The following is a 12,352-nucleotide window of genomic DNA, read 5'->3' as shown; positions in this document are numbered from 1 at the left end:
ATCATAATTCCAACACTATAAGATAGAGGTCATGTAAAGAGAAAGATGTCGAAGGCATATGAGAGTAATAATTGTAGACAACACTCTAGAGAGCAGGCGCCTGTGTTTATCTCTGAGGCCAATGGGACTAACTTAAAGAAATAGGAGAGTTGTGACACACTTAAGGGTGTAAGAGAAAGCAAAAGGAGGGATAAAAATTACTTTTCCGTTCCAAGTCTTGGTTTACAGGAGGTTCATTGTAAATCTTCAAGACTGTGAGTGTGGTGTGGGCAGGGACTGTCTCTCTTTCTTGCTGAAATGTACTTTCCAAGCGCTTAGTACAGTGTTCTGCGCACTGAGGTAAATACGAAAGAATGAATGAATGAATGAAATCTAGGATTGTCCTTGTTTTAAAGCAATGCAGTATTGGAGCAATACTGGGTTTCCCTCAGAATCATCATCTGCTGTGTTTAAAATAATGATGGGTTGCGTGTTTGTTTTTTTTCCAAGGGAGGCTTTGATTTTTCCAAGCATTCCGGAAGTCTGTGAGAACAAAATGGAATCAGACACATTTAGAGAGAGAGTTTATGAACAACCACAACAAGATGAGGTATTCTGAAAGTCTTTCTTTTGTCATTCTAGTGATTATTACCTAATGATGCTATCGTAAAAGTAATATGTGGCTGGTATTGGAAGACATTGGTGCTCCCTCCTTCCCCTGGTAGCACTTCTGCACACATCTTTAAAACCTGTTACTTCCCCCTACCTGTAATTTATTTTAGTGCCTGTCTTCTCCACAATTAGCGATTGGTCTGAAAACATGTAAAGCACGTGTGCAGAAGAGATTTAAGACTTCATCTTTGAACACAATATACTTGCAGTTGAAAAATCCAGCGCTCTTCGTAGAAATGCCTTGACATTATTCTACGTTGCCTTTTTTCAAAAGGATTTCAGAGTGTTTCACGGGTAATAGTGAAGCAATCATCCCAATGTTCTAATGAAATAGGTGGAGCGAGGATCATTCCCCAGAAAATATAGTTATGAAAACTGTAGCCCAGAAAGGTTTAAATGACTTGCTTTAAGTCATCCAGCTCATCAGACAGAGCTGCAACAAGAAGCTCGATTTCAGGACTCACATTCCATGGATCATTTTTATGCACAGGCCCTTTATGTACAAAAAATGTGAAAAAATCCGTCCTACGTGTGTGCAAATATGTGCTTAATTTCCCTATCACTAAATCCAGTCCTATCCTGGTGTCACCCCACTGTGAGAGGGAGTCACTGAGTTTATATGCTGGGGAAGAGGGAAGGAAGGAAAGAAAGGATCATCTAGTTGGGTCTCTGCACATTTGTATTGCTCCAGCAAGCAGGGTCCCAAGTGGAAATGGCTCAGGGGTGCCAGTAACGGGCTGGAAGCCATCCACTCTAGACAGTTCTGGACTTTCCCCCCCAGAAGAGTGAAGCTGTGTTTCTGGAGGATATGGAAGTCATCTCTGTAAAGAGGTAGTTCAGGAAGGAAAACAGCTGAGGTTGCCTTCATCACAGGCACTAAAGGCTAATTGTTTTCAGAACAAATGATAAACTGGATTTTGATGCTATGTCTGTCCACAGACATATTTGGCTCAGTACTGGCTTCCTGACCATTTCTTTGGGATCCGTGATGTCTCGCTTTTTCTTTAAAAAATATTCTTCACTTAGGTCTAAATGAAAATTTTACAAATTTTCCTGGCTTAGCGAAGCAGCAGCATGTCAGAAGGACCTGGGTTCATTCATTCAATCGTATTTATTGAGCGCTTACTGTGTGCAGAGCACTGTACTAAGCGCTTGGAAAATACAATTCCACAACAGAGACAATTCCTTCCCAACAAGACAATCCCTACCCAAGAATGGGCTCACAGTCTAGAAGGGAGAGATAGTCAACTAATCCCGGCTCCGCCAATTGCTGTGTGACCGTGGGCAAGTCACATCAATTCTGTGCCTCGGTTACCTCATCTGGAAAATGGGGATTAAGACTGTGAGCCCTATGTGGGACAGGGTTCTATGTCCAATCTGAGTAAGTTGTATCTACCCCAGCACTTAGAACAGTGCCTAGTTCTTAGAACATAGTAAGCACTTAACAAATACAAAAAAAATATGATTTTAAATCCATAACCATTAATTATTTTAAGTTTTGCCATCTATTTGTTTCCTAGTAATTCCTCTTGTATGTCTATCTTTTCAGCCGGTGAGTTTACCTACTACATCAGCATTCGTGAAGACTCCAGATTTGAAGCAAGTTGCTGTTCTGTCAGCCCCAGAATGTAAGAAGCCAGAAATAATAGGTGGTATAGTTGGAAATAAAGAGTTCAACGAAACAGGTAAAAATCAATTTTCTGACATGTTATGTATAAAACCATTGAATAAAATGTGCCACATAATTAGCGGATATTAAAACTTTTCTCCGAGCATGCCTGTATTATAAGATCATCTTCTTCGTGGGCTTCATATTCCTCTTCGTGTCGCATGTACTTCTGTCCCCCCTGACAGCTCCATTCTTCTTATGCATCAGAGAAAGCTGGGATGACATGTCGTTTACTGTTACCTCTATTGTTCAGCAACATTTTTCCTTTAAAGGCGGGGGAATTAATTGCTTTAAGTCCCCGTAGGATCTGCTGTGTGCAGGGTACTACACTAAGCCATTAGGAGAATATTTTAGAGTCAGTAGACAAAATAATCATCATGATGGTATTTAAGTGCTTACTATGTGCCAAGCGCTTACTATGTGCCAAGTGCTGGGGGAGACACAAGGTAATCAGGTTGTCCCAGGTGGGGCTCACGATCTTAATCCCCATTTTACAGATGAGGTAACAGACACAGAGAAGTGAAGTGACTTGCCCGAAGTCACACAGCTGACAAACGCCGGAGCCGGGATTAGAACCCACAACCTCTGACTCCCATGCCAGTGCTCTCTCCGCTAGGCCATGCTGCTTCCCTGATGCATGAGCCCTGCTCTCAGGGATCTCAACAGGCTAGCGGGGCAGACACTCAAAAAAGAATTTAAGGATAGGAGGAATAAGTAATAATAATGTTGGTATTTGTTAAGTGCTTACTATGTGCAGAGCACTGTTCTAAGCGCTGGGGTAGATACAGGGTCATCAGATTGTCCCCCGTGGGGCTCACACTTAATCCCCATTTTACAGATGAGGTAGCTGAGGCACAGAGAAGTTAAGTGACCTGCCCACAGTCACACAGCTGACAAGGGGCAGAGCAGCGATTTGAATCCATGACCTCTGACTCCCAAGCGCGTGCAAACGTGGATATATGGGAGTTGAGAGAGTCCTTAAGTAACAGGAGCTGTACTGAGGTGCTCCGAGAGGACGGAAGTGTGTATGGTTGGTGCAGAGGCTCAGAGGAGGTGGTTACAGAAGACAAATTAATCAGATTAATCAAATTAATAATTAATCCTGGGAGAGATGTGATTTCAGAAAGGATTTGAAGATGGCCGTGAGCTCGTTGTGGGCAAGGAGTGTCACTGTTTATTGTTCTAGTGTACTTTCCCAAGTGCTTAGTACAGTGCTCTGCACACATTAAATACAATCGAATGAATGAAAGATGGGAAGAGCCTTGGTTTGTCAGATATGAAGAGGGAGGGAGTTTGACAGGAAAGAGGGCTTGAGCAAGTGGAAGCAGTGTGGCCTAGCGGATAGAGCACGGGCCTGCTAGTATCCAGGCTCTGCCACTTGTCTGCTGTGTGACCTTGGACAAGTCACTTAACTTCTCGATGCCTCAGTTACCTCATCTGTAAACTGGGGATTAAGAGCGGGAGCCCCACGTGGGATAAGGACCGTGACCAACATGATTAACTTATGTCTACCCCAGCGCTTAGAGCAGTGCTTGGCACATAGTGCTTAACAAGTACCATTATTGTTATTATTCGGTCAGCAGTGGGAGAGAGAAGAACACGGCAAAGGGAGTAGATTGGCTTGAGGAGAACAAAGAGCGTGAACTGTAGTGCAGTTGAATAAGGGAATGAATAAGGAAAGGGAGAGTGCCGATACCCAGGAGTTTCTGCTTGACGCAGAGATGAACCATTAAAGTTGATTGAGGAGTGGGGCGATGTGTGTAAAACTGTGATTTAGGAAGGTGACCCGAGCAGCAGCGTGAAATATAACCTGGAAAGGGTAGAGACTGGAGATATGTACTCATCTATAAATTATAAATTATTTATATTAATGCCCGTCTCACCCTCTAGACTGTAAGCTGGTCTGGGGCAGGGACCATGTCTACCAACTCTGTTATACTGTACTCTCCCAAGTGCGTACTACAGTGCTCAGCACCCAGCGCTCAATAAATACCATTGATTGGTTATATAAATGGAAACGGGTGTTCTCAGATCCCAAAGGTGCACGCGGAATGGAACAGCATTCCCATTAGGGATGTAGAAAGTATGTTCAGATACCCGTGAATTCTGTTTTTATTCCGCTATATTTTCCCTGTGGTGCCAAACATAATGCTTTAATTAAATAAAAAGCAGACACCAGTCCCTTAGCTTGAGAACAGCGTGACTTTAAATTGAGGAATCTTAACTGTGGTATTTCTTGGGCTCTTACCAGGTGCCAGGCACTGTACTAAGTGCTGACATCTTGACATTTAGAAGGAAGAGTTTATATATGCATGGGTTATCTCAGGCAAATTATCTTGATTATTGAGGCCAGTGTGTAATTTGAATGCTTGAATTACCTGAATAAAATATAGAGAGGAAAAAAACAATCACAAAGAAATGAAATCAGGACATTTGGGGGAAAGGGGACATCAGTGTAATGCAAAAGAACAAATTGAATAATGCTCTGTCATCAATAGAGCCTCTTCATTATTTTTGCATTACTGATAGACATATTTGTAGCCAGAAAAACAGTTTCAGGTATGTACTTCACAGGAAGGAAGATTTTTATTTCAGTGTATACTGAAATGCAGGAACAATACACAGAACTAATTAGACTGATGGTCTCAATAGGATTTTCCCAGGTGTAGCATCCAGTTGTAAAAATAGGACAGTGTATTTATATAAAATCTGGGGGAGAGAAAGAGAAAGAAAAAGGAAGCATAAGAAAGCATGAAAGGAATCTTCCAGGAGTCAGTCATATTTATTAAGTACTTCCGATGTGCAGAGCACTGTATTAAGTCCTTGGAATGGCAATAAATAGGGTCAAGGGGAAGAACATCTCGTAAAAACAATGGCAACTAAATAGAATGAAGGTGTTGTACATTTCATTAACAAAATAAATAGGGTAATGAAAATATATACAGTTGAGCGGACGAGTACAGTGCTGAGGGGATGGGAAGGTAGAGGGGGAGGAGCAGAGGGAAATGGGGGGAAAAGAGGGTTAAATAATAATAATAATGTTGGTATTTGTTGATTAATGACCAGTGAATGGATCCCAGAACTTCTGACATCCTGTCCGCTATTTCACCACCTCCTGTTTTCCAGTTGGGAAAATATGAATAAAACTTGAGGTGGCAATTCTGACTACTGGAATTTAGGGCAGGGCAAAGAAAACTCCTGTATCAAAGAAATCAAAATTCAAGAATACTCAGGTTATAGCCACTCCACAAGGCAAGCAACCCAGGGATATAGCCAGTATTGCTGGATATCCCGCCCTGGTTTCCATCAACCCGTGAGAGGTGATTGCATTCTAGGGACACAACCTATTGCGTTAGATCTGGTTGCTATCTACCCGGGTGTTATGGGGCATAGGGACTAGGTGGAATGACCCCTGGATGGTGGAGATTCGGCTTTGAGGTTCCCCCTTTAAATGATGTTGACCCCACAGGCCGCGGCCACTTGTGAAAACTCTTTCCTCTCCCTGTAGAAAGATTAGTTGACCCAGTTCCCAAACTTGGTCCCTGAAAAGCCTCCTCTGGGACTCTTGTCCATCGGTCAGAAATCTCCAAATATGACCAATAGTCAATAGTATTTGTTGAGCCCTTACTCTGTGCAGAGCACTGTACGAAGTGCTTGAGAGAGTACAGTGGAACAGTGGAACTGACACATTCCCTGCCCACAACAAGCTTACAGTTTACAGCGGGGCTTACAGTGTAGAATCTAGCTATCTCCTAATGAGTTTGGGGACATGTCTCTGTGGCGTAGACACTGCCTCTGAGGAGTTTGGCTTTACATTTATATTCCCTTTCCACTTGAGCTTAGAATTCCATGATAAAATGGCATTCCTGAATTCGGTGTTCACCTAAGTATCCCTGATACATTAAGTAACTGGTTGAAAGTGATTGCTAAGGCGCAAATACCCCGGAAAGTAGATCAGACAAGGTAGGGCTAGACCTTCGCACCCCAGTACATCTTACAGTACATCGAAATCTCGCAGATGAAAACAGTTCCCCAAAATAGTTAGGTTTCATTCAGTTTTCACTTACTTAGGAAACCATTTTTTTCCCACTTTCAGCTTTCCAGGCCCAGGTTCGTTCCAAAGAGTTTAAGACACCTTTAACCCTGCCACGGATGCCATCCCAACAGCCTCAAGTGTACCCTGGGGCTGCCAAGCTTCAAGTGGACCCAAATCTTGTTTCTGTTGAGTAAGTGAAAATAGAATTGATAATACCTGCCTCCACCACGCATCCGCTGTGTGACCTTGGGGAAGTCACCTCACTTCTCTGGGCCTCAGTTACCTCATCTGTAAAATGGGGGTTAAGGCCGTGAGCCCCATGTGGGACGGGGACTGCGTCCGACCCGATTTGCTCGTATCCACCCCAGCTCTTAATACAGGGCCTGGCACATAGGAAGCGCTTAACGAACGCTACAGTTACTGTCTTGATCATAATTACATAGCTTTCCGGATGCTAAGATAACTACCTTCGTGAAGGAAGACATCCCTCCAGATCGTCACCACTGTCTTGTGTGATTTTAATTCTTCTGAGCTGGAAGGCTTTATCTGGTGCCAGAGACACCTACTGAACTTGCCGTCTACTAGGCAGCCATTTTCTGTGCGTGGCCCCTGGTTAAAGCATGAGGGCACAGGACAGTGGTCAATAAGAGGAGGATGAAGGGGGGGCCTTCTGAGGTCCACACTCATGGCTTCCAGAGGAACTGGTAGTTCAGGGGTCAGTTCCCAAAGCTACGGGCAAAGGCTGGGCGGTTGAAGTTGTGCGCTCAGTTTCTGGAGCTTTTACTGCCAACCAGCTGATCTGCGAAACCCCCAAAATTCCGAGACTAATGGTGGAAAATCTGGCCTCGTCCCACATCTTCCCGAGCGTTTGGGGACCTTGTCAACTGTCCCGGCAAGTGTTGGGAAGATTGTTCTCCGGCTCTGGCCCCAACGACTGGGTTCGAATCACCGGGTTATTAGGGAAAGAAAAAGCCCCTGTTCCCATCGGCCGGTCACCAGACGGTATTTTAATCTCCATCGCTGAGCTGGAAACCGTGAGTTTTGAGTCCTCAGTATGATGAGAATGTGGCAATCCTACCTGGATTACAGACATGGAAAAAAGGTGCTGATGACACTGACTTAGAGCAGTTGTAGGAGACTACTACTCTGGAAAATTTGCCATAACATTAATTGGAGGATTCAGTGGCAGGTTTCCCGGTTTGCCAGTCCATTTTGTTCAGAAATTGTGTGTGTGTGTATCTAAAACCTGCCCAGAGTTAGAAGCAATCAAGAAGCCAGAGATCTGACCCCTTTGCCTCTCAATCAACCCTAAACACAGTTGTCTGAGAACGTCTTTACCCTGACCCACATTCGAGTCACAATTTAGGAAAATTACTTTTCTCAACCGCATAATGCACGGTGACACGTTAGAGCTATAAAATTAAGCTATTTAACATGACATTTTTCCTTTTTAGTGAGGCTACAAAGAAAATGCAAGTGGGGTTGCCATCAGAATCTAAACAGATTTCGAAGAGCTCTGATTTACCCAAAGGTAACGAATGTCTGATTAAATTCCTTTTTGAAGGTGATGTGATTGAGTCAGTAGAAAGGGGGCCTACACTCGATCTAGAAAGTACGTGCAGATCATAATCAATCATGTTTATTGACTGCTTTTGTGCAGAGCACTGTCCGAAGCTCATGGAAAAGTACAGTATAACTGAGTTGGTAGATGTACTCTTTGCCTACAAAGAGTTTACCATCTAGATCTTTGAGACTACACAGAATTTTCAAAACTCTATGAAGGAAGTATAAGCCAAAATATGTCCTTGTTAAAGAATGTATGAATCTCCATGTAAAAACTTACCCCATGGTATTCACTTCATATGGTATAATCTGGTTTTTAAAATTTAAATAATAAGTGCCTAAAATGAAATGCTATTATGGAGTTTTCAAAATGCAACGTAATCAAATATATCAGTACAGGAATATTAGAACTAAGAGCAAGTAAAATTGTAGTGAGACCCTCCTCTGTTAAATATTAACAAAATCTTCTATGTTGGGTTTGTTTTTCCTTTCTGTCAAATTTCCTTGTCATTTGGGTTGCGGACTGCTTCTGTTTCTTTTTAATGCCCGAACCGAGGAGCCCACAATTCAGCACTCGGTTTGTAGATTTGAAAAAGAGGTATTCTTGCCCATAACACAATCCAAGGTAGAATGTAAGGATACAATAGGAACAGCTGTTTCTGGCATGCACAGAACTCAGAATTTACAATCGCTACATCCCTGCTGTTACTTTTTGCCTCCAAGCGAAAGAGGTGGGTTCTACTTGGGTGTAGCTTGAACTTTCTCCATCTCAGGCTCTCAGGCAGTGAGTTATCCTAGTTGATCGTTCACAATCAGTTACCAGTTTGTGCTCCTGGTCTGGCTGGGATGACGGGAATTGGGGAGTGGTCGGTTAGAGAAAAGCCGCGCGGCTTAGTGGAAAGAGCACGGGCCTGAGAGTCAGAGGACCTGGGTTCTAATTCCGACTCTGCCATTTGTGTGCTGTATGACCTCGGGCAAGTCGCTTAACTTCTCTGTGCTTCAGTTTCCTCATCTGTAAAATGGGGATTCAGTACCTGTTCTCCCTCCTACTTGGAGAGAGAACCCTAGTGCTTAGTACAGTGCTTGACAATTAGTAATATTATTATCAGGCCTCTCGGGGTCGCACCTGGAGAGTTTCCAGTACTCTACCAGCCTCGGCTACAGGACGGAGCGTCAAGCAGAGGCCCATCCTTTCCACGCCTAGCTTGGGCAGCGGGCTAGCGAGTGGAATGCCATCTGCTACACGTCAAAACTCACCCGTGCTGGGCAAGAGATGGCGGAGACTCGAGTTTACTGCGTGGAAGGCAGCAATGGTAAACCACTTGGGTATTTTTACCAAGAAAACTCTCTGGATCCACTACTGGGACGATTGCAGATGGAGAGCGGGGCGTTGTGGGAGACGTGTCCGTGGTGTCGCTATGGGCCGGAAACAACGGCAAAAGACGAGACACGTAGTATTAACAAACGATAAGTGGCAGGAAAAGTTTCTGTTCCCGCCAACCTGATCACCAAACAGCATTTTAGTCTCCTGCACTGAGTTTCGAGTCCTGGGTAAGACGATAGCTCCATTGAAAATAAGAAATATTTCTTCTGCCAAATTAATGACAGGGGTTTTTTCCTGATCATTATTATTACTATTGTATTTGTTAAGTTGCTTACTGTGTGCCGGGCACTGTTCTAAGTGCAATTGCATCATTATTTAGTCAGCATTTTCATGCGAAGTCATGGTTTGGGGGAAAGAAAGTATAAATAACTCCTATTTTTCTGGATATCTGTCCCTTATAAAATGTAGGTTATAGGAAAATGTTATAATTAGTAAAAGCAAAACACCAGTGATGCCATCTCCTTTTAGTATGGTACTGCTCCTATGTGTAGCTCATGTAACTTCTCTGTGCCTCAGTGACCTCATCTGTAAAATGGGGATTGAGACTCTGAGCCCCATGTGGGACAACCTGATTACCTTGTGTCTACCCCAGCGCTTAGAGCAGTGCTTGGCACATAGTAAGCACTTAGCAAATACCAAATACCACGTTGTTGGGCAGGGATTGTCTCTATCTGTTGCCAAATTGTACGTTCCAAGCGCTTAGTACAGTGCTCTGCACACAGTAAGCGCTCAGTAAATACGATTGAATGAATATAGCTGTACTTGATGGATTACCTAGTGCCAGATAAATTCCAAGGACTCGCCAACAATAAAGCCGCAGTATTGCAAAATGGCATCCAAACCACCCATATGGTTGAATGTCAAATTTCTGAAGAATGAAGATGATAATGATGGCACTCATTAAGTACTTACTGTGTGCCGGGCATTATGCTCAGTCCTGGGGTAGGTACAATACAATCAGATCAGACACCATCCCTGTCTCACACAGGGATCCCAGTCTAAGAGGGAGGGAGGATGGGTATAATAATACCCATCACTGTACTGAGCACTGTACTAAGCGATGGGGTGGGTACGAGCAGATCGAGTTGGATGCGGTCCCTGCCCCCCGTGGGGCTCGCGGTCTCAACCCCCCCTTTACAGATGAGATAACTGAGGCCCAGAGGAGCGAAGTGACTTGCTCAAGGTCACACGGCAGACAAGTGGCGGAGCCAGGATCAGAACCCATGACCTCGTGTCTCCTAGGCCCGTGTTCTATTCATTCCGCCGTGCTGCTTCTCTAGTCTGGAGGCTCCAGGCCAGTGGCTCTCTTTTTGGGCTCCCCTTTGTTCCAACTTGATCTGTGGGCGCCACGGCCCTCCAGCCCTAAGGCCAAGGACTGGAAATGCCCCCCTGGCTTCCCCTCAAAGCCATCACTTTCCCTCCGCAGCAGATCGGCGAGGGCAGACGGCCGTCGCCGGCCGTCGCTTAGGCTCTTCCAGAGCCACTAGCCATTCTTCGTTCCTGAACTGTTCGTTGTCGAGTGTCTATAGAAAGTACTTGTCGCTCATTCTTGAGGTGGCAAGGGGACCATTTTTTCCGCTGCCGCCAAGATACTCTCCCCATTTTTCAGCAAAATCCTCCCTAAAGACAAAGGTGCCGGGGAAGCTTATCAAAGCAGAACATCACTTCTTGAGAGCCTACACTGCCCCCCAGTGAACATTAACTAGAAATTCGGTGTAGATTATCAAAGGATAATAATAATGATGATGGCACTTAATAACAAAAATGTCAGTATCTGTTAAGCGCTCACTATGTGCAGAGCACTGCTCTAAGCGCTGGGGTAGATACAGGGGAATGAGGTTGTCCCACGCGGGGCTCACAGACTTAATCCCCGTTTTCCAGATACTGAGGCACCGAGAAGTGAAGCGACTCGCCCAAAGTCACCCAGCTGACAGGTGGCGGAGCCGGGATTAGAACCCGTGACCCCTGACTCCTAAGCCCGGGCTCTTTCCACTGAGCCACGCTGCTCCCTTGTTAAGCGATTACTATGTGCAAAGCACTGTTCTAAGCACTGGGGAGGATAATAATAATAATGGTATTTGTTAAGCGCTTACTATGTGCTGAGCATTGTTCTAAGCGCTGGGTAGATACAGGGTAATCAGATTGTCCCACGTGGGGCTCACATTTTTTAATCCCCATTTTTACAGATGAGGTAACTGAGGCACAGAGAAGTTAAGTGACTTGCCCCAGGTCACACAGACAATTGGCAGAGACGGGATTAAAACCCACGACCTCTGACTCCCAAGCCCTTGCTCTTTCCACAAGGTGATCAGGTGTTCCCGCGTGGGTGAAGTGTAAATACATCTCTTCATAATAATAATAATAATAATAATGACGATGATGGTATTTGTTAAGCGCTCACTATGTGCAAAGCAGTGTTCTAAGCGCTGGGGGGATACGGCTTGTCCCACGTGGGGCTCACAGTCTTCATCCCCATTTTCCAGATGAGGTAACTGAGGCCCAGGGAAGTGAAGCAACTTGCCCCAAGTCACGCGGCTGACAAGCGGCGGAGCCAGGATTAGAACCCATGACCTCTGACTCCCGAGCCCGGGCTCTTTCCACCGAGCCACGCTGCTTCTCTTCTCTATTTTCCTCTGCGAGTTTAGTCGTAAAAGAACTGCAGTCAACAGCCTAGAGGAGGGCCCAACTGGGGATCTTTCAGGGACCGAACTACAGAAAAAAGAGGATTTGAAGGGGAGAAAATTCCTTGCCACTCTCATAATGATTATCTTCTTTATAAGAATAATAATAATGATGATGGTATTTGTGAAGCGCTCACTATGTGCCAAGCACTGTTCTAAGCACTGAGGTAGATTCAAGGTAATCCGGTTGTCCCACGTGGGGCTCACGGTCCTAATCCCCGTTTTACAGATGAGGGGACTGAGGTACAGAGAAGTTAAGTGGCTTGCCCGGGGTCACGCAGCACACAAGTGGCGGAGTCGGAATGGTATCTGTGGAGCACTTACTATGTGCCAAGCACTGTTCTGAACGCTGGAGCACTTTTCTAAGC

General features: G+C 44.7%; 1 protein-coding gene across 1 annotated transcript in view; it reads left to right on the top strand.

Annotated features, from left to right (window-relative positions):
• The window catches only part of SHOC1 (shortage in chiasmata 1), a 72,507-nt gene that overhangs the window by 22,167 nt on the left and 37,988 nt on the right, over window positions 1-12,352 (top strand). Inside the window, exons 7-10 of the mRNA XM_029054114.2 lie at window positions 490-589; window positions 2,201-2,336; window positions 6,417-6,546; window positions 7,811-7,887. Coding sequence (XP_028909947.1) covers window positions 490-589; window positions 2,201-2,336; window positions 6,417-6,546; window positions 7,811-7,887 — 443 coding nt within the window. The remainder of the gene's footprint in view (window positions 1-489; window positions 590-2,200; window positions 2,337-6,416; window positions 6,547-7,810; window positions 7,888-12,352) is intronic.

This window comes from Ornithorhynchus anatinus, chromosome X3, assembly GCF_004115215.2.
Source record: "Ornithorhynchus anatinus isolate Pmale09 chromosome X3, mOrnAna1.pri.v4, whole genome shotgun sequence".
NCBI classification, from domain to species: domain Eukaryota; kingdom Metazoa; phylum Chordata; class Mammalia; order Monotremata; family Ornithorhynchidae; genus Ornithorhynchus; species Ornithorhynchus anatinus.
This window is presented reverse-complemented; position numbering and strand designations above follow the sequence as displayed.